This window comes from Pseudorasbora parva, chromosome 10, assembly GCF_024679245.1.
Source record: "Pseudorasbora parva isolate DD20220531a chromosome 10, ASM2467924v1, whole genome shotgun sequence".
Taxonomy (NCBI): Eukaryota; Metazoa; Chordata; class Actinopteri; order Cypriniformes; family Gobionidae; genus Pseudorasbora; species Pseudorasbora parva.
In genome coordinates, this window is record NC_090181.1 from 13,222,229 (window position 1) to 13,247,051 (window position 24,823).

Consider the following 24,823-nt stretch of genomic DNA (forward strand, 5'->3'; position numbering starts at 1 on the left):
ATGCATAATGCATGTCTATTATTATTATTATTACTATATGTATGGATTAATTTTTTTCTATAAAAAGGCAATCTAAGTGCTAATAGTTGCATTCTACTTTTGCAGTGCATTCGAGATTTGTAATAGATATTTGCATTCGATAATGCGTTTATATGCACACTATAGCATTTGTAGTGTACATAAAAATTACTTGCATCAATTTGTTCCTCAAAAAATACATTCTACCCATAAAGAAATAATAGCCTACTTATGCAAAATGTTTCTTGTTCACGCACATTAGATAAAGACTCAAGACAAGTTGCCTCAGGATGGCAGACATGTTTATTCTTTGGCTAAAATTACTATATTAAGTAAACATTTATTATTGGCCAACTGCACGACACCGCTGATTTTAGGAAAGATCGTGGCACTCATGAGGGGGCGACCCACTTCCTGAATAAAACTGTTTTATCTAGAAGACAAACATAAGTGTAAGTATTTTAGTGTAAATATCTTTTTAAAATGATGTTTTAATAAAAGTGCTGTTAATTTCTTCAATTATATATATATATATATATATATATATATATATAAAAACTATATACACTCCTGAACAAAATCTAAGACCAGGGGATTCATTGCAAGTTTTACACATTTCGCACTTGTGGATCATAAAATAGAGAGTAGGCAATTTATTGAAAACTGCATTTAAACTGAAACATGCCGTTCATCAGCTGATCAAAAGTTTAAGACCATATAGCCCAAAAATAAAGGCACAACAGTACTAAAAGTGTCAAAAAAGGACTCAGTAGTGAGTAGCCCACCGTTCTGATCACTTCAAAAACTTGTTTCGGCATGCTTGATGCGACTGTTTTCAGGAGGCTGGTGGGAACGTTGCTCCATGTGGTGAAGATGGCTTCACGAAGGGCATCCACAGTCTGGCCTTGCTTGTGCAGCTCAACAATCCTTCCACGTTCAAAGAGAGAAAAAGCCTTTTTGCCTTTGCCATCAGGAGATCTTGACAGTATGACTGCTTGAAGGACAATGCCATGAAAGCCCTATTTTTTGTGCAGATTTGACCTTTTTATGGCTATGGTCTTAAACTTTTGATCAGCTGATGAACGGCCTGTTTCAGTTTAAATGCAGTTTTCAATAAACTGCCTACTCTCTATTTTTTGTCTCTTGGTCCTGTTTCTTCTTTTGGCATTTTGAATCAGCACACAACCCGGTTATGATCCACAAGTGCAAAATGTGTAAAACTTGCAATGAATTCCCTGGTCTTAAGATTTTGTTCAGGAGTGTATATGAAAAAATACTGAGTATACCTTTAAGAATATAGATGTAAGAGGTCCAGCATTCTACTCAAGACACTTCCAAAAAAAAAAAAAAAAAAATCCTGGGCGGGGTCTGCGTCCTGTGTCAGGAATGACGCTATCCGATTGGCTGACGCTCTAGCGAGTCCACAGCGTTCTAGCATCGCTCTATGGCGCCCACAACACTGAACGTAGCTATCCCAAGTCCCACAGGCTACAGGAAAGGGCCTTTGATAATCGAAAGCCATGTTTTGAGTTGTTTATTAAAGCTCTAAATATGGAGAACACGGTGTACGAACAGTTCCATCTAACACATCGTTCTTGTGACGCATAATTGGGTTCGCGGGGTCGCGAGGAAGAATAAAGAGAATCTTGAGGACTCCAGCTGGATCGATGCTCAAACTGGATAATCAGATCGCGTGCATTCCTCCTCGCTAACCCTGCGGAATTAGAGGATGGCTGGAATTGGGAACAGTTCAACATCTGGAATGGGTGACATCATCCAGCTGAATGTCGGAGGAATGAGGTACGCTGACGTCATGACTTCTTTATATAAACTCGGAGTCAAAACAGTTTTATTTGAGATTAATGCGGTGCAGCGGCGTTAGACTGTTAATAGAGCGTGTAACAGCACGGTTTTGAACCTGACTATTATTATTACAGTACATAACGGGACCTTGGCTATTAAGTTCCTCACCCCCCGTTTACATGTCCTAAACTACTACATCAAGATGCCATGATTTCCCTTCGAAATATAATGTTTACTTTAGTTATTAATACCATATAAAATTGTCCTTTGCTAAACGTAATGCTTATTACAGTTTTAGGAGACCCCTATTAATTGTATTTATTTGTTTTACTGTTACAACAATAACGTTAATTGTAAACTGCACGTTAGATCATTCTAGCTCATGAAGTGAAAGAGAAATGAGGAGTGAATGCGTCATAAATCTTATCTAATGTTACATGTTTTTAGATTTAGCACATCAAGACAGACTCTGACTTGGATTTCTGACTCTTTCTTCTCAAGGTAAGATAAGACGTTTGAAGCAGCACCGATCCTATTGGGGGTTTTTTGGACCGGGAGAAAGTTTTCAGAAAGTTGTAGTATGTTAAGTTCAAGGAAACATTTGATTTGTGATGAATGATATGATATCCCAGAATTATCAAACCAGACATCCTATTTGTGTACAAATTTCTTGTTGAATAATGAAATGAATGTAGTCATTGTATTATGGACATTGCATAGGTCTTTATCAATGTTATAAATATAAATGTTTTCCTTCCTAGTTTACTTAGTGGGAGAATATCAACACTACGGGATGAAACTGGAGCAGTGAGTAGAACTATGTATCATGCTATGATTGACCCAAAGTCATAAGTTTATTTGTGACTGTAATTGTGTATAAAAATAAAAACAAAACAAGAAAATACTTAATGAATACTAAAACTAACATGTATTGTGGGTTGTTTGTTTAAAAAAAAAATGCAATAAAATTAGAAATGTTTTTCAACTCAGATATTTTTCTTCTATAAGATATTTATTGACAGAGACCCAACAGCATTCGCACCCATTTTAAACTTCCTTCGAACTAAAGAATTGGACTTGAGGTAAGATATGCTTATTTGTTATCCATAATATATCCCAGAAATATGTAGTATCTGTATAGTTTTATGTGTGTAATATTCCTACTTTTTCTGACAGGGGTGTTAACATAAGTATCCTGCGACATGAAGCTGAGTTTTATGGTATTACACCATTAGGTATGGCAAAATTGGACTATATCTGTTAAAACATTTTGATGATCACTTAACTTGACAGTTGCATCTTTGTGTCATTCTTGCCTTGTGTTTTTATTTGTCGCTAATATGGTTAGTCCGCCGCTTACTGCTTTGCGAAGAGCTGGAGCGATCATCGTGTGGAAGTGTGTTGTTTCATGGCTACCTCCCTCCACCAGGTAGGGTGAGAGTAGATCTGTAGAAAAAAGAAAAAGCAGTCACAGTTGCTTCCTCTCTGACAAATATAACTCTAACATCAGTATGTGCCTGGTATTTTTGTCCTTCAGCTCTCCCAGCGAGGAGCAGTGCTGGTGGGCAGGCTGCAGCTGTTGCAGGTCCAGAGGAGCGCTCAGGCCCCAGTGGTGCAGAGGGGGGTTACCCCCGTTCCTGTCCTCAGTCTTCTCTCCCTGGACCCTCTGGGGGAGATGGACAGCAAAGACTGGGTGAGTACCAGCCTTTCAGGGACCAAGTGTGGAATAAAAATGCTACGTAAAAAAAAAAAAAAAGTAGACTTTTTGAAGGGGGCAAGTGAAAGAGACTTTTACTTGTCCGATTGGACAAGTAGCCTGAAAAAAACATTTATAATAAAAATAGGGAATCACCAAAATGCAAGACTGACTCTGCATTCGTTTAGTGTTTGTGGCAATCCATAGTGCATAATAATAAATCATGTATAATGTACAGACGGTAACGTGGTTGCGGTTGATGCTTGCGTAGCCTCTTGAAGAAAAAATCTAAACAAATGAGCACCGCACACACAGAAAAACTCAGTTAACATACTGCGGTTAAAGTTTCAAATGTGGAGTTTTTATATTTATAACGTATAAGACAGTTAAGCAACAATCACGCGACCAATACTGCTGAATAGTCACTTACATTTTAGACATAATATTTACTGTTTTTGTTCAATTGCAGCAGCAAAAATATTTCCAAACAAAGATCACAGCAGAACCATGGCAGCAGTGTGTTACTGATTGAGTCAAAGCTGGTTGAGTCAAAGATGAACCATTCATAAACAACTGCCTCATTCTTGAAATGAATCAGCTGTTTAAACGAATCAATGACTATATGATTCACTCATTAAGGTGCTCACCTACTGGTGTTTTAGTTCCATATCAGTTCCATCATTTCTTATTTGTACATTTAAAAAAAATATATTTAAAACAATCTCATTATTTAATGCAGTTGTAATTTTAAGTGTACATTATTTAATTTGATTGGTAACAGCCCTATAGTGTCTTATTCTAATTTAATTTATTGATCAAATTTAAGAATATAAAATAAAATTAAATCTCTCTCTCTCTCTCTCTCTCTCTCTCTCTCTCTCTCTCTCTCTCTCTCTCTCTCTATATATATATATATATATATATATTAGCGCTAATGATTTAACAGGTGATTAATTATGAAAAAGCTTGGACATCATCGTACATTGCATGTAGTTGTAGACGCAGGGCACAGCTATGTGATGAAGCCTATTGCTGTAAAAATGCCACTAAAACATAAGATATAAGGGCAAAAAATACCACTGTATGGGATTTTCTCTTATATTTATATCAAATGATACACAGTCATTTAGTATTACCACACAAGCAAGAGTGGTGTTTTTTCCCCAAGAATATCTACTGTATATTCTGTACAATTGTTTTTCACCAATAAAAGTTGTTCCAAACTAGGCAACAGCAGAGCTGTTATGCATCTCCGAGCAACACACAGCAGTGTTTCATTACTGAATGAATCTGCAGTTTTTAACAAATCAAGTGAGCTGTTGATTGATTCAGTGACCCTTTCATAATGGCGATTTGCTTTGTTCCTAAATGAATCAGCCTTTTCAATGAATGACTCACTCATAATGACAGTGACTTGCTGCAACCTAATGGCAGTTTTAGTTTCATATTTAGAGAATAATTTTATTTTTCAATCACATTCATGCTATATATATATATATATATATATATATATATATATATATATATATATATATATATATATATATATATATATATATATATATAATTATATTATATATATTATATTACTATTATAAATATAATCTCGGGGTGAGTTAACAGTGTTAATAAACCACACCATATAAAAATAATATTACATTTTAGTGGGATTTGAAAGCGGTATTAATGTAGCAATGAAACAGCTGTACAATTGTGTGTGTGTGTGTGTGTGTGTGTGGGGGGGGGGGGGGGGGGCTGCCATGAAGACAAAGTATTCCCCTACAAGCAGCAGTGTAGTATAGGGTAAACTCATCTGAGAGAGAAGGGAGCGAGAGAGAGTTAATGTTAATGTTAATGTTAATGTTAATGAACAGGCCTTCTTTTTAATTATTTGATTGCATTTTGGTGCATATATTTATCACAGTGCAAAATATACTGTATAGCGGAGAAAAGAATCCACATCAAATAGAATTTGTATTGTAACTGAAAAAAAATTATAAATGAAAATGTTTTACCTCAAGTTTTTTCGAAACAGCGACTCCTGCTGTTCTGAAGATTGTATAACACCCGTTCTCAAATGCCATTTAATGGGGTGGTGCCTTAGTTTTTTTCTAGGCTTGGTTGTGTTTATGGGGCGCATTATAACATGTCTTAATGCTTCTTCTTTTTTTCGAAATGCCATATTTCTCTTATATTTTACCATTATTCCACACCGCTGTCTCCACTGTCCATTGAACGGCTCGTCTGCGTCCTGTTTCTATGAAGCCCATCCCTCCGAAAAACAGTGTTACACACTAACTAAAGTTAAAAAAGTGAAATCACATGCAACCACCCCTTTAAAACAATAGGATGCAATATTATGGTGTAGTTTCATTTTAAGTTTTCCAAATAAATGTACAGGAAATAATGATTTTGCAAACATATTTGCATTTCCTGGCCAAAACATCTAATCTCAAAACATCTCAGGCAGGTTTGCAAAAAAAACGCGACTTTGTAGCATTCCAGGTATCTAGATGTAAACAGCATGGTAGACCGTATGAGGCTTATGCTTATTTACAATCATTTCTATCGTCACAGGTGCCTACAAAGGGGTTTTTTCCTCTCAAAATATTGCTTTTTTTCATGAAACTTACCCACATTCAAGTGTTGTTAAAAGAATGCATGAAGCTAGAATAAAACAGAGGCTCTGTTCTTTCTTTTGACATATTGCATGTTCAGATATTCACACAAAATTCTGTGGGCCATGAAACTTGAAAACACTGGCGGTGACTGGCAAATGTCATGTTTACAATGATACTCCACAAGACAGGCATTTTTTCATAATTTTGTGTGAATAGACGCGTGGACATGCTTGGGCGTGCGTTCATATTGGTGGCATATACGCCGATATATCTGCGACAGGCTCATATGGGCTGATAAAATTGGCTGGGCTCTACTATCAATTGTACACTATCCAGCGAATGCCACTGGAATTATGTTGGCATTAGTTTAGTCTGAATTTTTTATTATAGTGACAAATGTAGTTTTATTTGAGTTTTACTACATTTAGACCAACTGACTGGGTTTTTGTTTTGTATTTTTTGTCATGTTGAAATAGGATCACCTGTGGACCCTAGAAAGGTGCTTATTGTCGCTGGCCATCATAACTGGATTGTAGCTGCTTATGCACATTTTGTCATCTGCTACAGGTAAAGAGCTACATCAAATGACTTTAAAATGTAACATTAAAATAATAAAGGTTATACTCACCCTATGTTGACTATGATTGTTTTTTTAGGATAAAGGAATCATCAGGCTGGCAGCAGGTGTTTTCCAGCCCTTACCTGGACTGGGCCATTGAGCGGGTGGCCCTTAATGCTAAAGTTGTGGGTGGCCCACATGGAGATAAAGACAAGATGGTGGCAGCGTCATCGGAGAGCAGCATTATTTTGTGGAGTATCCAGGACGGAGGGAGTGGAAATGAAATAGGTGGGAGGACAGAACAGAAGAGAAATCAAATGCATAGTCACTCATGTGTGTATATTTCTTGAGAGAATGTTTCTCTGTCTTTGTGAAGGTGTTTTCAGTCTTGGAGTACCCGTTGACTCTCTGTTTTTCATTGGGAGTCAGCTAGTCGCCACCAGTCACACAGGGAAAGTAGGAGTGTGGAATGCTGTCACCCAACACTGGCAGGTAAAGCAATTCAGATTGTATACAATAACAGAATTTTATTAAGGGATCATATATGATTATGTAGTTTGTAATATATCACTTGTACAGGTGCAGGATGTGGTGCCCATCACAAGCTGTGACACTGCTGGCTCTTTCCTCTTGCTGGGCTGTAATAATGGCTCAATTTACTATATTGGTAAGCTGCTTATCTTCTCTCAACTGCAGTGAATTTATTTTTTATATTATTGCATGAGTCAATATTGAGATGTAAACTGGCAGTAACAGAATCAGTGTTAAAATGTAATTAAAATTGCATATAGTCATTAGTGTAATTAATCTCACCTTCAAAATAGGTTACAAACTCATATAATTCATCATCCAAATTGTAGTTCTTTGATCCAAATGTGTTTGAAGTATTTTCTAATGTTTTTCAAAATTTTAATGTAAAGCAAGGGAGGTCTATATGAATATTATATATATATATATATATATATATTTCTGATTCCGCTGTTCGCCAGTTTCTGTGTTTACTAGTAGCATGCAAGCGCAACTCGGCCGTCATTATGTTAAGCCCCGCCCACTGACTCTATACATTGTGTGATTTGCCTGACCAGAGTTTGGTTTTTACAGCTCAGACGTGTATTGAGAGTTGTGTATTGACACTCCCAGCAGATTAGATTTGCTACCGCTATGGTGCGTCTAGATTTGTAGGCTATTTTAGGGGTGCTTTAAATTGAAACGCAGTTCTTTTAAATTGTAAGAATTTTAAGGATATTTCACTGTATTACTGTTTTTACTGTATTTTTGTGAAAATGTATTAATTATTTTTGACCTTGGGGATTCAATTTTTTTTTAAACCATAAAAAAATCTTTCCGACCCCAAATTGAGTTTACTATATTCAAATATGTCCATGGCAAATGTATTAAAAAATGTATTAAATTATATGTATATACACATTACAAACCTTTATGTACACAAAATATGTTAAATAAAATGATAAAAGGAAAGGCCTAACCTTATTCTCTCCACTCTCAGACATGCAGAAGTTTCCACTGAGAATGAAGGATAATGACTTGTTGGTGACAGAGCTGTACCACGACCCATCAAATGATGCCATCACGGCCCTCAGTGTCTACCTGACTCCTAAAACCAGTACGTCCAGTGATGGTTAATTACTCTAATTAGGAACAATGGTGAGTGATCAGTAACTGATCTCACTGTGTGTACAGGTGTAAGTGGGAACTGGATTGAGATAGCTTACGGAACCAGCTCAGGGGCCGTGCGTGTCATCGTGCAGCATCCAGAGACCGTTGGATCTGGTCCACAGCTCTTCCAGACCTTTACTGTCCACCGCAGCCCTGTCACTAAGATCATGCTCTCTGAAAAGCACTTAGTTTCAGGTACAAAGCACACATTCACTGGACAGTATAATGAAAATGATGGTGATCTATAATGTTGGCCTTGTTTCGTTGAAGTGTGCGCTGACAATAATCATGTACGCACGTGGACGGTGACTCGGTTCAGAGGAATGATCTCCACTCAGCCAGGCTCTACTCCACTGGCCTCCTTTAAGATCATCTCACTGGAGGAGACAGAGAGCCACAGCAGCTATTCTTCTGGCAATGACATCGGTGAGAGATTTAATTCTAGCTTTCCAACATAACAGGAAGTGAAAGTACAAGAAGATCTGAAAAACTGCCATTTTCTTTCCATTCGAGCTGAACTGCTGTTCTAATCGTGCTGTTTTCATTCAGGTCCATTCGGAGAGCGAGACGACCAACAGGTGTTCATTCAGAAAGTCATTCCCATTACCAACAAACTCTTTGTTCGTCTTTCCTCTACGGGGAAGAGGTACATGTTGAAATACACGATATGCAAAATAAATATGCAAGGCAGATAGGAAAAAAAAGACAAACACCTTTTGAGGTGCAAGTTGAGGGAAAAACTTGAATTTGAACTTGAACTTGAAATATGCTTTGAAGAGTGTGCAGTTGTTCTTTAATGCATAATAAATATCTAATTTAGAATTTAGTATACTATTAAAAATAGCTTAATATCGCTGTAGTGGCCTTTGATTTAACACGGCCAGTCACTGCTGTCAATTATGATCAAAGTTTTAGCTAAAATGTATATCATATAATCTGACATACATGACATATTTATTAATAATTCACTCATCAATTCATAATTTCACAGTTAATCTCCAAATTGATGTAGAAACTTAAAGACAGTATATTTTAAATATTTGTTGTAATGGCATATTTTTATGAATGAAGGCCAGTATCACTGATACTTCTGGTACTGATGTCTCTATGAAATAGTTTTTAACCCATTATAATAAATGTCATATTTACCTGTGGTCTTCATATACAATAAATATACAGAAATTAATAAGTTATCAAACACTTCCCAGTCTTAACTTGCATAGATTATAAATGAATTATACATTTATCCTTATTAAAGCAACAGTTTTCTCTGTTCCATGAATAACTTTAATGACAGACGTCTGGTTTATTAGGCTGCTGTCACTTTGGGCCTGCAAAAGAGAACTCTAACCTGGCACGTTCTCTTTTGTCTAGTCATGGTTAAATGGTTTAAAAGCATTTGCATGAATAAAAGTGCGACCATATAATGTCACGATAGCCAAAGAATGACAGAAAAATATATTTACATGCGTATATTTCATTGTTAAAGCAGTTTATCTCAATTACTATAAATGAATGATTATTTTATATTGATGTTTTTCTATCTGTATTTCAGGATCTGTGAGGTGCAGTCTGTAGATGGCACTACAATCACTTGTTTTACAGTGCGTGAGTGTGAGGGCTCGAGCCGCATGGGTTCCAGACCACGCCATTACCTCTTCACTGGCCATGCAAATGGGAGCATTCAGATGTGGGATCTCACCACCGCCATGGACACAGTCAACAAGGGTGACGACAAGGCCAAGCGTGAACCAGGTCTGATTATGACTGTACTGGAAATAAGGACATCTAAAAAAGCCTATTGGATTAAGTTGTAAAATGCTATCTGTTTGCAGAAGTGGGAGGCCCAACTGAGGAGGAGCTGCTGAAGCTGCTTGACCAATGTGATTTGAGCACATCTCGCTGTGCCACACCAAACATTAGCCCCGCCCCCTCTGTGCTGCAGCACAGTCGTCTGCGAGAGTCCTGCTCCAGGTACTAGAGTCCAAAGCCATATTCACAAATCTGAATTATTATAATAAAACTGCACCACAAGGTTGTACTCATTCATGCAATTTCTACACTAAAAACTTCTACACGAAAAACGAAAGAACATTTGAATAAAATGCATTTAGTTTGTATACAATGAGTATTGAATAGATGAAATGATAAAGTTCATGTATGAGCAGGGACTTACCTGGTGGTGGTGGGGAGTTTGGGGTGAACACCGGCGTGAGTCTTTGCTAACGTAGTAATCGGTGGGAACAAACTTATAGATTGCAGAAGATAAATAATGATTGGCTAGATATATATTTAGTGAATGATGTGACATCTCTTCCAGGCAGAACTATGCTAGAGCTGCCATTTCTGTACAGTATTTGGAGGCTAGATAAACTATCTAATTGTTTTTCTGTCATTATGATATTCAAGCTCAAACAATAACATTTTTTTTCTTCATTCGGATTTGATGTAAACAAAATCCTGTTAGAAGAGCCATACAACGATTTGACTGTCGCTCTTTCTAGTCTTCTTAATGTAAAGGGATCAAGTTTTGATTTTCACCCATGAATCTCATTTTGGATCCTAAATATTCATAGTGTTACTTTTTTATTTTTATTTGAATGTGCAGATTTAAAACGTAACAATTGCTTATAACAATCACAAACGATTATCAATAAATAACATACTATATTTCAGTCCTTTCCACATAGTAAGCTCTCAGATGACTAAAAATATACTGCATATTATGCACTAGGGCTGGTCCAAATACCATTTTGTGAGCTTCGAAGTTTTAATAATAATTAACATAGAATATTCGAAGCTTCGGAGAGAGGGGGCATAACAGACAAAACACACAGGTCTGTTACGGCCCAGTTTTGATATATTATAATAGAAAAAATGATTTAGTTCAGATAGAGAAAAGATTAACTACAATTAAAAACTGAACAGCCCGCGTGAGAGTCGCAGCACAAATTGCAGCTGGAGTCAGATTTCATTCATCACGAGAGCGAGGAAATGTATGACAAGATGATCGTGGAAAATTTGGTTTCAAAGTCAAATGTAAAAGCGCCTTTTTAAGGAGTTTGTTCTGTTTTGTTGTTGTTTTTTCATTTAGAATAATAGGCTAATGAACCCACAATTCAAGCAAGCTGCCCCCGAATTGGCAAACCGAAAGTAAATTCATTCACAGCCGCTCAGTGCAAAAGCACTGCAATGTGACGGTGAGGGAAAATTTTCTCACCATCACATCCCTAACGGGTAAAAAGCCTAATACATTTTAATTATATTATTCTATTTTCCACAATGTCAAACCAACACAGCTTAACCCAAAATGCAAGCTCAGGCATGCACTTCTTCCATAAGCTTGTGCAGTCGTGCGCTCAGACAGAGAATACTCTTTTGCAGGGAACACTAAAAGTATGACGAGGTTGTGTTCCTATTCAACTGTCCATCCTATTAAAAACTGCTAGGGCTATAAAATAATTGTAAAAGTATTGTATTTAACGAGATTTTATAGTGTAAATGTATGCAAGCGCGAATGAGAACTGTTTAGAAGGGTATGCCAGGTGTGCAAAAAAAAAAAAAAAGAAATAGAATATTCGAATCTTAAATTTGAAACCCTTTCGAAAATTTGAAAATTCTTGTCCAGCCCTATTATGCACATGCTATTTTTATGATTCTTCTTGGCATTTTTTTAAGACAGCCTTGGTTCATCTTCGGAACACAGTTTAAGATATTTTATATTTAGTCCGAGAGCTTTCTGTCTCTCCATTTAAAATGTATGCACGGTATACTGTCCCTTTATAGTCGCAAATGCGGACTGGAAACAAACCCGGAAGAGGAGACAATGCTGAATAAAATCTTAGTTTTTGTTATTTTGGGACCAAAATGTATTTTCGATGCTTCAAGAGATTCTAACTAACCCACAGATGTCACATATGGACTTCTTTGATGATGTTTTTATTACCTTTCTGGTCCTTCTGGAAAGGGACAGTATACCGTGCATACGTTTTCAATGGAGAGACAGAAAGCCCTCGTACTGTGTTCTGAAGATGAACGGAGGTCTTACGGGTGTGGAGTCATTAATGGCATAATTTTCATTTTTGGGTGAACTAACGCTTCAAGGTGGATAGCGATACAAAATGTTGTCATTTTTACAGTCTCCAGCTACAGGCTCAGGAGCCCATTCCTGAGACAGCCACCTACGGAGCCCTGAGGCCGTACAGAGAGAGCCCCTTGCTGGCCCGTGCTCGACGCACCGAGAGCTTCCACAGCTACAGAGACTTCCACAGCTTAAACCTGACCAAAGCCCTGCTGGAGAACCATGGGCAGTGCGGATCCACAGAGGATGAGATACGGCAATCAGTGGGGGAGAACAGCGCTGAGGATGCAGACAAAAGGAATTCTACCATGGATCTTTGGGGGTCTAGAGCTTCAGAAACCCAGTTTGCAGCTGCACGCAAACCCCCAGACAGCCCTGGAGACCAGCGGCGAAGGGTCCATTTGATGGAGGAGGGGGCTGCAGACTGCAGAGCAGATGGGGGGAGGAGGAAAGGGGCATTTGAAGCTAATTTTCTAAGCAGGAAAAAGGTACCTCCGGTTCCACAGCTGAGCCCTCCACCCGCAGCAGCTGATGGAGGGGGCAGCGACTCGTCCAGCACCGCCTCACCCTCACCCACTAAAGTGGCCACATCCCCACGCCATCGCAAGGGCCCTGAAGCTACATGTGAGTGATGCTTTACGCAGATTTGTCATACACAGAGGTCGTACCAAATACAATAATCTCTGGCAGGGGAAAGAAGGTAGTTGAATGTCGAAGCGTTTCAGGATGTATGTAAATGTTGATCATAAGGTTGGGCAGGACGGCAGCTGGCAGCTATAAAAACTCACTGTGTACAGAATTAAAGGGAAAATCCTCCACAGAAATGGTCGCTTGGTTTTTCATCATGTGTCTTGTTAAATAGTTTAAAGATTTTATTTTCCGCTCTTATTTTGCTTTTTGCAAGCTTAAAATGTTTATATATTTGCCTAAAGTTCACTGGAGCAAGTTAACAACAATTTACTAGACACAACTAATTTTATTTTACTAATTAGACTTATGGGGCCTCATTTCAGAGAAATCTATACATTGCAAATGATCTTGAAATTGGTTTCAGATCTCCGCCTAATAAACGTCTCCTAATTAATGTATGTCATTAACATATGAAAGAGCAGCAGCCAACCAATCCAAATCCTCTTGAGAATGGAGAGCAGCAAGAATTGCTCAGACCGGTCATTACTCTGACTCAGTGCTAAGCACTTAAAGGGGCACTGTGTTTAGCGGCATCTAGTGGTGGGGTTGTGAATTGCAATTGCCCACCACTCACCCCTCCCTTTCGAAACATAGAGAAGCTACGGTGGCTGACACAGGACAAAGATGTCAGTCTTAGAGAGCAGAGAGTAGCTAGTGCTCTGTAGAGAAGTTTGTCCTTTTAGGGCTACGGTAGAAACATGCCGGCACTGCGGTGTATGTAGATAGAAATGGCTCATTCTAAAGTAATAAAAACATAATGGTTCATTATGTTAGGTCGTTATACGCCACTGAAAAGTTATGTATATTATATTGCATTTCTGTCAATAGATCCTCATTAATACTACACACTGCACCATTATTTATTATAAATGGATTTTAGTACATGTTCAAATCTGTGCATATGCATGTTTAAAAAATGAGGCCTCAGCTTTGTAAATAAGCATTTTAATGGGAAAATCTAAAGGAGCAATGTGGTCGATTGTAGTTTGTTTTAGATTGATCTTGTTTTTACTCACTGAAGGGATAGATTTAAAGAAAATTCACCTTTGCCTCATTTAAAATCCATCCATTTCATGGGTCAACAAACAATATGTTTATCACAATGTCTGGACTGCTCTCTTCCATACAAAGCCGATAAAGAACAGGGCTTATTATTGGTGGACTATTGCTTTTATGTCTTGCTTTTCTCTTATGAATTGTTTTTTTTTTTAAATGCGACTGTCTACTAATGGTACCTTCAAAACACTATTATGCACTTTATTGTCTGTCTTTAAATCCCTTTATAATGAAAGGATTGAAAAGATGAAGTTCAACTAATGATCAGGTTTGAAGTGCATGCTAGACTCCACTGCTGCTGCCGTCTCTGAACTTTCAGCATGCATCCGCAGGGGATTTTTACCTGCTCTATCCATTTTTGGGATTTATTCAGTGCCTTTTTTTCATTAAGATGCTGTGAGAAATCAAGATTTATTTTTATTTTTTTCTGATGTGAATGTTAGTTAGACTATCCCATTATGCAACTTGTTTAAGTGAAGCCAAATTTACAATTCAACTAACAGAATAAGACACTTATCAAGACGAGGAAAGAAAAGAAAAAGCATGTTTTAAAGACAGCTGCCAGTTTTAATGGTAATGCACAAATCAAAAATACAATTTGTACTAATGGATTAACTCTGTATATAAAATGTACACGTCTGTTGTCTAAATTGATCAACATGTTGTGAATAATGCCATTACTAAGAATAAGTTTATCATTTGCATTTAGACTTCTGTTAATAAGAATGTGTGGTAATGGATTATTTATATTTGACATGGATCTTATTTTGCATTGTAAACTGATGAGCATGGTCACTTTTCCTCAGCTATTACACTTTGTGTACAGGTTATATCCTGCCAGAGAGAAATATGCAGTATATATCCGTTATACATATCCAATACAGGCTATTAAATATAGGTGTATGTTGCTAAGCGAGATTATTATTTTAACTGTAAGTAATTTGAAGCCTTTAACAAAGTATGTCCTTACTTTAACATAATGCTATGCAATCAGTGTAAACCTTTTGCTGACAGTAGGCCACATAGCCTGAAATTTTAAATGAATAAAAGAAAAGCAGAAAGTTCTTTAGACAAGAAAATGAAGCTAGAAAAGAAATAAAAGAATTACCCCATGGAACATCTGCATGTGTAACATGTCACTTCCCAAAATGATGTTGCTCATAAAAATGTCTTCTGATGCTATGACTGGTTTGCTGGTGTAGTGATCTTTAAAAAAAAATATTAAAAATTAAAAAAACAATATGCATACATTTGTTTTGATTACATAAATAATTGCAATTTTTTTTAGTCTTTGTCCACTAGTCCTTACTATACATAACCAAGTCATTTAGTTGCTCTGAAATGTTTCATTGACAAGAGTATGATACTTTATGCTTGCTTTCAGAAATACAGTCACAACCTGATTTATGTTTTCAGCCTGGTTACTGTATGATTTCACCTCCAGGCAAGATGAGTCCTCTTCATTTCAATATGCAGATTAGGTATGTTATATCTAACAATACTGCTTTGTTATATCATATCATGACTGTTTTATCTTACCTGCTGCGCAGATCATGGTGTGGCTTCAAGGAAATTACAGCTCATCAGTGTTGGGTAAGTTACTCTAAAAAGTAATTAATTACTAGTTACTAATTACTTTCCAAATCCTGTATCAACCTCGTGTTAAGTGATTTAAGGATAGACATGAAATGGCTTTTTTATTTCATTCAAATTAATAATATAAAACTACATCTAAAAACTACAATTATTCTTATTAATTGACCAACATATTAAAAATGTGAGAAGGATATATAAAAACATGCATTTTAAAGTTAGACTTTAAATTTTGATGTTAATTCCATTACTGTGTGAATATTATATATATAATTGTTCTACAGTCTATACACAGCATTTAGTTAAATTACTTGTGAAGTATTTAATTACACTAAAAATAACAGTAATCCAATACTTTACTTTTTTAAGGGAAAAGTAATGAAAGTACAGTAATTAATTACTTAGTAACTAGTTACACCCAACACTGGAGCTCATGCTACATGAAATATGGAAACAAATGTGAAAATGGTACAGTGCATGCACTGCGGTACTCAGCTTCTGTACATCTCCAGTGGCACAATAAAGTAACCAAATGGAAAAGACTCTTTGCTTTTTTTTAATAAGTATGGAAACATCAACATTACAAGCACAACTTTTTTTTACATTTCACAATATTCTAGATCAACGATTGTCCATTTTTTAGGAGCACTTGTTTCAAGACACAATAACCACACAATCCTCTGATTAAACTTAGCATAAGCTGTTTTACCAAAAAAATAATAAAAATAAATTATTGCAACAATAATAATACTGACCATCTTAAAAAAAAAAAAAAAAGGGAAAAAAAGTACATGTAAAAATGTTTTTTTTTTTAGGATAATGCCATTTAAAGTTCTACTAATATCTATGTGAAATAACACATGTATAAATATATTCACACTTTACAGGTTTAAAACAACCTATGAAAAACATACACATGTGACACCGAGGACAACTTTTGCAGTTTAACTTGACATTTAAGACACTTGATCCATTGGCACCATCACAAACGTGTACACACTACTGCTTAGTCTAGCAGGCACAACACCACATTAGCTATAATTTTCATTAACTCTTTCCCCGCCATCGATGGAATGTTACGGTGTCATGCCAAAATGTGTCCTCCCTTAAAATCGGGTCTCCCCATTCTGTCAGTTAATAATTATCCTTATGGGTCCTGCACACTGTGGGATTTTTTCAAAATCCTTTGCGAATGTTGTTTGTTAGACTGTACGAACATGATCCTCGATGTAAGCCATGTCACACTCAGTTGTCATTAATGTCAGACTGTACGATAGTCAAGGCGCGCTAAAAACGGACGGACGCACGCAAGAAAACTCGTCCAAAGTTGTCATCATCAATGACACCTTTGGTGACAGTGAGCTGCATTAACACGTGGGACTGAAATGGTGGGTATAAAGAAATCTTTAACTCACGTTTTGGTCATAGTTTGTCTTGAAAACCGAGATATTTGACGACTGTCATAGGAGAAGTCACACTGCAGGAGTGTGCGCCAAATCTTCTGACGCTGCCAGAACTTCGTCTGAGGTCAAATTTGATCGCTGTGGTGATTAATTGGCTGCTGGTGAACATGTCAAACTAACGAACAAAGACGTCAGATTTTAGCCTAGGATCAGAGAAATCTTTAAGGATTTGCAAAATTTGTCTCAGAATCGTGGGCAAAATCGCACAGTGTGCACCCGGCTTTAAGTGGGCAAGAGAGCTTAAGCCGGGTGCACACTGTGCGATTTTACCCACGATTTGGCCGTCTGAGACAAATTTTGCAAATCCTAAAAGATTTCTTTGTAGCCACCATTTCAGTCCCGCGTGTTAATGCAGCTCACTGTAACCGAACGTGTCATTGATGATATAAAAGTCTGGACGAGTTTTCTTGCGTGCATCCATTTTTAGCACGCCTTGACTATCGTACAGTCTGACATTACTGATAACTGAGATCTTACAGTGTGACATGGCTTACATCAAGGATCATGTTCATACAATCTGACAAGCAACATTCGCAAAGGATTTTGAAAAATCACAGTGTGCAGGACCCATAAGTATGTGTGAAGGAAATTAATTTAAAATACACATAGCTTACTATATAATGGGCCAAACGTGTATATTAATGAATTCCAAACATAAACACAGCATAATCCCTGAGTTACAACTGCAAATGACGTGTCCAGAAACACTGTGGAATCTTCTGGATTTCTTTCTCAGGTTTGGCTTCAGTATTTTGCCTAAATGCTAAAGAGAGTAAATATAAATATTCAACTATCGTATGTCCAGCAAAGCATTTTTAGCCAATAAAAAAACACCTGCTGCTCTTTCTGAAAATGGCCAGCTGGTGGCGCTATGTAAGTGCAGCATTTTCCCAGTCAAGATACTTTGATTGCTTATGAAAAAGAATATCCATGGCAGTAATGTGTTACTAGTGTCTAATTTTAAAGAATTAAAAGAATTTTAAAGTGCTGCCTATTACCCAAAGTTGAACAGTGAATTATTATGGTACATATTGAATCAAAATGGAATGTAATCAGTTTGCCTAAATTAGAACACAGACCGTTTACACGTGGTAGGGAGCAGGTGTAAATTTCTTTCGTACCAACTAAGAGAATCCAAAAATTTACATCCGAGCGGCTTTACGAACGATTTACACACAGATTCATTCTGCTCGTGTTTCATGAATTAGGCCTAATGTGTGGGGTTCTAAAGAAGACCCGATTTCAGACGGCACCCAATTTGTCACTACACCGGCTTTCTGTGTTTTCACTGTTATGTGGTAGGGGGCACTATTACACATCTTCTGAAAGAGTACAGAAGCTCCGGTCAGGCAAAAAGAAGCAGAAACAAGAAATAAAAGCATTGATTTTGCACATTGTAGTCTTTGAAGATAACTTACACTCACCTAAAGGATTATTAGGAACACCATACTAATGCAGTTTGACCCCCGTTTGCCTTCAGAACTGCCATTATTCTACGTGGCATTGATTCAACAAGGTGCTGAAAGAATTCTTTAGAAATGTTGGCCCATATTGATAGGATATCATCTTGCAGTTTATGGAGATTTGTGGAATGCACACCCAGGGCGCGAAGATCCCGTTCCACCACATCCCAAAGATCATTGGGTTGAGATCTGGTGACTCTGGGGGCCATTTTAGTACAGTGAACTCATTGTCATGTTCAAGAAACCAATTTCAAATGATTTGAGCTTTGCGAGATGGTGCATTATCCTGCAGGAAGTAGCCATCAGAGGATGGGTAAATGGTGGTCATAAAGGAATGGACATGGTCAGAAACAATGCTCAGGTAGGCTGTGGCATTTAAACAGTGCCCAATTTGCACTAAGGGGCCTAAAGTGTGCCAAGAAAACATCCCCCACACCATTACACCACCACCACCACCGGCCTGCACAGTGGTAACAAGGCATGATGGATCCATGTTCTCATTCTGTTTATGCCAAATCCTGACGCTACCATCTGCATGTCTCAACAGAAATCAAGACTCATCAGACCAGGGAACATTTTTCCAGTCTTCAACTGCCCAATTTTGGTGAGCTTGTGCAAATTGTAGCCTCTTTTTCCTATTTGTAGTGGAGATGAGTGGTACCCAGTGGGGTCTTCTGCTGTTGTAGCCCATCCGCCTCAAGTTTGTGCGTGTTGTGGCTTCACAAATGCTTTGCTGCATACCTCAGTTGTAACGAGTGGTTATTTCAGTCAAAGTTGCTCTTCCATCAGCTTGAATCAGTCGGCCCATTCTCCTCTGACCTCTAGCATCAACGTGGCATTTTCGTCCACAGGACTGCCGCATACTGGATGTTTTTCCCTTTTCACACCATTCTTTGTAAACCCTAGAAATGGTTGTTTGTGAAAATCCCAGGAACTGAGCAGATTGTGAAATACTCAGACGCTCAAAATACTTGCAACGCTCAAAATTGCTTAAATCAACTTTCTTTCCCATTCAGTTTGGAGTTCAGAAGATTTTCTTGACCAGGACCACACCCCTAAATGCATTGAAGCAACTGCCATGTGATTGGTTGATTAGATAATTGCATTAATGAGAAATTGAACAGGTGTTCCTAATAATCCTTTAGATGAGTGTGTGTGTGTGTGTGTGTGTGTGTGTGTGTTATATATAAAACTGTTTTTGTTTTGTTTAAAAGCAGTTCTGTATTTTCTTTGTCCAAATATTCACATAACAAAATATTTTAGGGGCCATGACATCTAATCATGACATGAAAATTATCAAAAGCGGTGGCTGGCAACTAAAAAAAAAATACTGTCAGGGAAAGAGTTAATACAGATAGTCAAGGATATGTCTACTGGATTGACTATTTTCATCATTCATGTGTCTGCAGAGACAGAAGAGATGGACATCCTCTCTATGTTGGCATGAATAATTTGGAGACTCGGTTCATTAATACTTTATGATTGTGGTAATATTCATAAGACTCCATTCAAAGCTATAATAATACAGTGCTATTTTCATAATTTTGCTTCCTGTCTGTGCTAAGCACATTTTACTGCAAAGATCCTCTATCTCCGATAACAACATGCAAGTATGAAATCACTAAACTTACTCTCAATATAAGTATAGTTCAAGATCAGTTCAGTCTATCCTTTAAAGTCTTCATTTGGTGAGTGCAGAAACACTAACGTTCACTTTTTTTGAGGTGGCACCAGTGGTAGTATGTAAAATATGACATTTAATAAGTGAATTACAGTGAGTTTTCAGCTCAGCGTGCAAGAAAATTATTATGATAGTTAAATATTAATTTTATAATAATGTTTTATTTATAACATAGTAATAATAATATATACTGTATATGTTCATGTTCAAACGGGTAAAATGCAACTAAACTTGACAGTTATTGATTGTAGCTTTGAAATTTTGATAACTATGTCCCATTAGAAAAAGGTCATGAGTTTTGGGCGACATGATGAGGCGTAAATGCCAGTTTTCAGTCAAAGCAAAAGATCTGCAGAAGGTGCAATTCAGCTGGATTTTAAAATGTCACTGTAATGGATGATTTAAAGCTACAATATTTAAGTTTTCCGTCCGCTAGAGGTTTGAGTTTCTTTCAAAACAAAGGTGTAGCCTCACAGCCGGTGAGAGAGATTCGGGCAGAAATCATGTTCATGGATGCGGTTATTAACGTTACTGTAGTGTGAAGCAGAGCAGGACAGAGTTTTGAGGAGCAGAGCAAGGCCGCCGGAGCGATTGTTGCCGAATACATTTATTTTGACGGGACACACAGTTGCCGGCGCCTTTATCAGTATGAGGTAACACAGATCTGTTTATCATATCAGATACATTTAAGTGTGTTTAAAATTATGTTATGAGGTTACTCTGTGTTCACTCGGCGGCTGCTGTGACACTTGTTCACACTGCTAAGAGTAAAGCACTTCTACAGAATAAAACTAGAAACCGAGGGTAAAGCAGATACAATGCAAATGACAGGTGACTCCTTCAGACGTCCCGGCCCCTTGGTTAAAATAGCAATTTTCTCACAATTTACAAATAGTTGGAAACATTTGAGATATTGTAAGAACTCAACAAAGCAAAATATATAACACTGGTTTGTGGATATTTTACTGCAAAAATACTACATAGTGCACCTTTAACACAACCTTTTTCTATCTACAACAATACCGCAAGAGAGAGTACTTTTTTGGGGTAAATTCTATTTAAAATCCACTTAGCTTGAAAATCTCAAAAGTGCAAGTTTAAATGAGTGTTACCCTTCCGGGGTCGGATTTACAAAGCATTCTTGAGAATAAAATTCTTCTTAACTGCGATTTTCTTATTTTCTAACTTAGGAAAAAACCTTTTTGAGTGCTTATGATAAATACGGTAATCACAGGCAGCGCAGAAATATGGTCTTTGAGGTGTTTTTCATTCAGTGAGTTATCAGCCAAACCCACCGCAAGAAAATATTTGAGAACTTCTTAAGAATTTTTAGTAACATTCTCACGGAATTCTTGTGAGTGTATCGAGGCAAATACAAACAATGTGTGAAACCTTGAAAATCCGATATTTCCTTATAGACCTTTCTAATAAAAGACAAAATAACAAAATAAAAGGAATATTAGCAGGTAGTCATTTTAGGATTGAAATGGAAGCAATGAGGTGATGTCAGAGGTAGTCAAAATACACTAACACATCTCTGACTAATAAATAATAAAAAGAAAATCCAGCATTATGAAATAGAGATATTGTCCAGTTACATTCTATGTTTTATCATGGTCAAACAAACCAATATACTATCACAGCCTTATTATTATTCATTCTATATAGGACATTCTCCACACATTCTCCACTGTGTGTGTGTGTGTGTGTAGGCTTTACAAGTGAGTGTCTGTAAACATGGTTTGCTCCTTCTTCACTGAGCTGTAGCTTTTAATCGTCTCCCCAAACTCCTCATCACCCACATACTGCAAAAAAATAACATTCATCATCAGCTATGACAAATCCTTTCCCAGAAAAAATGACTAGGGCTAATTAAAGCTGCTGGTAAGAAAGCACAGGTCAGAAATGTTTACAGTATTATAAAAGTACATGTAAATGTTATGTTCTTTGCTACAATTTGACTTTTTACATTATACATTATCATTGTACTACACATGTCTGGAATACTTGATTCTGATTGGTATGTTGTGGCATTATATAACTATTATATGTTGCTAAATATTTTTAGTAAATTGTCTACAAACTGTATAATTGCCTGTTGTCTGTGACAACCAATATCCTACACTAACGTTCAAAGTCAGTTTGATTTTTTATGTTTTTGAAAGAAATCTTGGTAACACTTTATAATAACTGCATGCTATAAATCATTACTTAAGTATTAGTTAATAGTTAATCCATTTATAAATTATTAATAGACATTGATAAGCAGTTTATAAATACAGTTTTACATGCTTTATTCTTGTATATCTTGTATTATCAGTGTATCATTTGTAAATGATCACATTATTTACATTACATGTTTTATAACTACCTGAATTAATCATGAATTACAGTAGGAATACCTGATAATAAAGCATTTATTAACACACTGAGCAACTATTACTGCATGTCTAAATAATATGATTTATATTATAACTATTTAAATGTAATATTATGTAATAAATGTAATATTATGAATTACTGGTTTTTAATGTAATACTTAATTTAAAAATAATAAAATGATATTATGAAATGTTCATCAATGTTACATTCATTTGAAAAAAATACAGTAATAGTAACATTGAAATATTGTTAGTTAAAAAATGTAATAAAAAAATGTTTTTTGGACTATATTTTAAAATGTAATGTATTCCTGTGATCAAAGCTGAATTTTCAGCATCATTACTTCAGTGTACCATAATTGTTTTGTTTTTTTTTTTAGATGAAAAGAAAGTCCAAAATAACAGCATTTCACTGAAATTGAAAACTTGTGACTGCTAGCGTGCATTTTTATCATACTCTAGACTATATAATCCAATATTTGATCTCAAATCAATAATATCATATATAAATGTATTGTTCTGTAAAGGAAGAATCAGGGTACTGTACAGTCAGACCATTAGCACTGCATACAAAATTTTTACAAAATCGTTTTTTTTTTCCCTAGTAAGGGTAATACAAAACATTTCCACATCATGTTTATCCCTTGTGACATTATCTCACCATTCCGCTGTCAGTGCCATGCAGGTCTGCGTCCCATGATTTCTTATCTTGAGTGTCGATCAGCTGACTAACACTCCGATGCAAGGAATTCTGGGAATAGGCATGGCTCAGCTGGCTCTGGCTGGGAACGCGCAGCACAGACATGCTGGCCTGATAGCTGTGGTTGCTGGTGCAGGTGCTGGTGCCTCCGATCTTAGTGTCAGTCAAACCCTAATATATCAACATAATGCACAAATACCCACATCACTGCACATGCAGTAGCAACTCGCTTAGGAATAGACGAGCAAGAGTTTAACAGTCCATCTCATTCTGCATGCAATGTCAGTCAACAGCAAAACTAAATCCAAAAAATAATGGAAATCTATAGAATCACACACGTTTTTTAATCAAAAAAAGTGTTTGTTCATGCAAAAGTGCAAATGCCACAAAAGACATTCATGCCTGTAATATAAATACTTAGGTAATTGTAATTAGCAAGGCCATAACCATGTCTAGAACATTGGGTGGGGGGTGGGGGTGGGGTCTTTTTATTTAAAGAAATTAAATTATTAAAGAAAAAATTTTGGGAATAAAGAAGAAATTAGAACGGTAAAAGAAGGTCTAGGTCTAATTATAATCTATATAGTTGTGATGTAATCCATTTAAACTATAAAAATAAAAAAAATGTCCAAGCATTCACTCTTGTTTGCATGTCTAATAGCTCAAAAATGTAAAAACCTTGCTTTGACGAGGTGGACGAGCGAGAGAAGTGGGAGGAGTGAGCGAGACTGGGGACGCGATGGCGAAAGAGCGTCACCTGCGAGGCACACCCGGTGGCTCGCTTACATTTCGTTATGAATGACATCATTTAAATGATATTTTCAATTCAAAATGCAGAATGACATTTAGAAAGTTGAGTAATTTGCATCACTGTATGTTACTGTGGGTTATTAAACATATCCATCATAAAACTGTTGTCAAATATTAAATGTTTAGCTACTTATATCTTACCACGCACACACTCTATCACTGAAAAAGCTAAAAGTGGTTGGATTCGAACAGTTGGAATTCACACCTATCTTCAGTGAACATTAAGCCCCGCCTCCTCATGAGCTGATTAGCCATCATTTTGAAATTGACTAGCGCTTAGATAGCTGAGGCAGACCAGCCTAAAAATGTTAATATTTAAACTGTCTTCCATCCTAATAACAAACAGAGTGATGCATAAATATCAAATATATTGGAATAGGATAATTATTGGGATGGACTTGTCCCCCTCAATGTCTATGGTGGTTACGGCCCTGTAATTAGTATAAGAAAGCGTAATAGAGTGTTTTTCTTAGCAAGTATGACTAACGAAGAAAAGGGCAAAACATGCCAATGCAGCAGGTCATGGTGATA

General features: G+C 36.7%; 2 protein-coding genes across 2 annotated transcripts in view; one reads left to right on the top strand and one right to left on the bottom strand.

Moving 5' to 3' along the window:
- The first annotated feature begins 1,428 nt into the window (after positions 1-1,428).
- kctd3 (potassium channel tetramerization domain containing 3) lies at positions 1,429-16,340 on the top strand. The gene is made up of 18 exons (XM_067455205.1): positions 1,429-1,818; positions 2,269-2,322; positions 2,583-2,628; positions 2,830-2,903; positions 2,998-3,056; positions 3,170-3,250; positions 3,359-3,514; positions 6,615-6,705; positions 6,795-6,985; positions 7,074-7,189; positions 7,277-7,364; positions 8,205-8,321; positions 8,399-8,569; positions 8,645-8,800; positions 8,924-9,020; positions 9,930-10,129; positions 10,210-10,348; positions 12,514-16,340. Exons 1-18 carry the CDS (start codon positions 1,748-1,750, stop codon positions 13,085-13,087), a joined length of 2,481 nt encoding a protein of 826 aa, XP_067311306.1. The 5' UTR covers positions 1,429-1,747; the 3' UTR covers positions 13,088-16,340.
- A 5,741-nt stretch (positions 16,341-22,081) lies between these two features.
- The window catches only part of ush2a (Usher syndrome 2A (autosomal recessive, mild)), a 274,001-nt gene continuing 271,259 nt past the window's right edge, over positions 22,082-24,823 (bottom strand). The window contains exons 72-73 of the mRNA XM_067455206.1: positions 23,444-23,653; positions 22,082-22,206 (exon numbers count right to left, since the gene is read on the bottom strand). Coding sequence (XP_067311307.1) covers positions 22,117-22,206; positions 23,444-23,653 — 300 coding nt within the window. The 3' untranslated portion in view covers positions 22,082-22,116. The remainder of the gene's footprint in view (positions 22,207-23,443; positions 23,654-24,823) is intronic.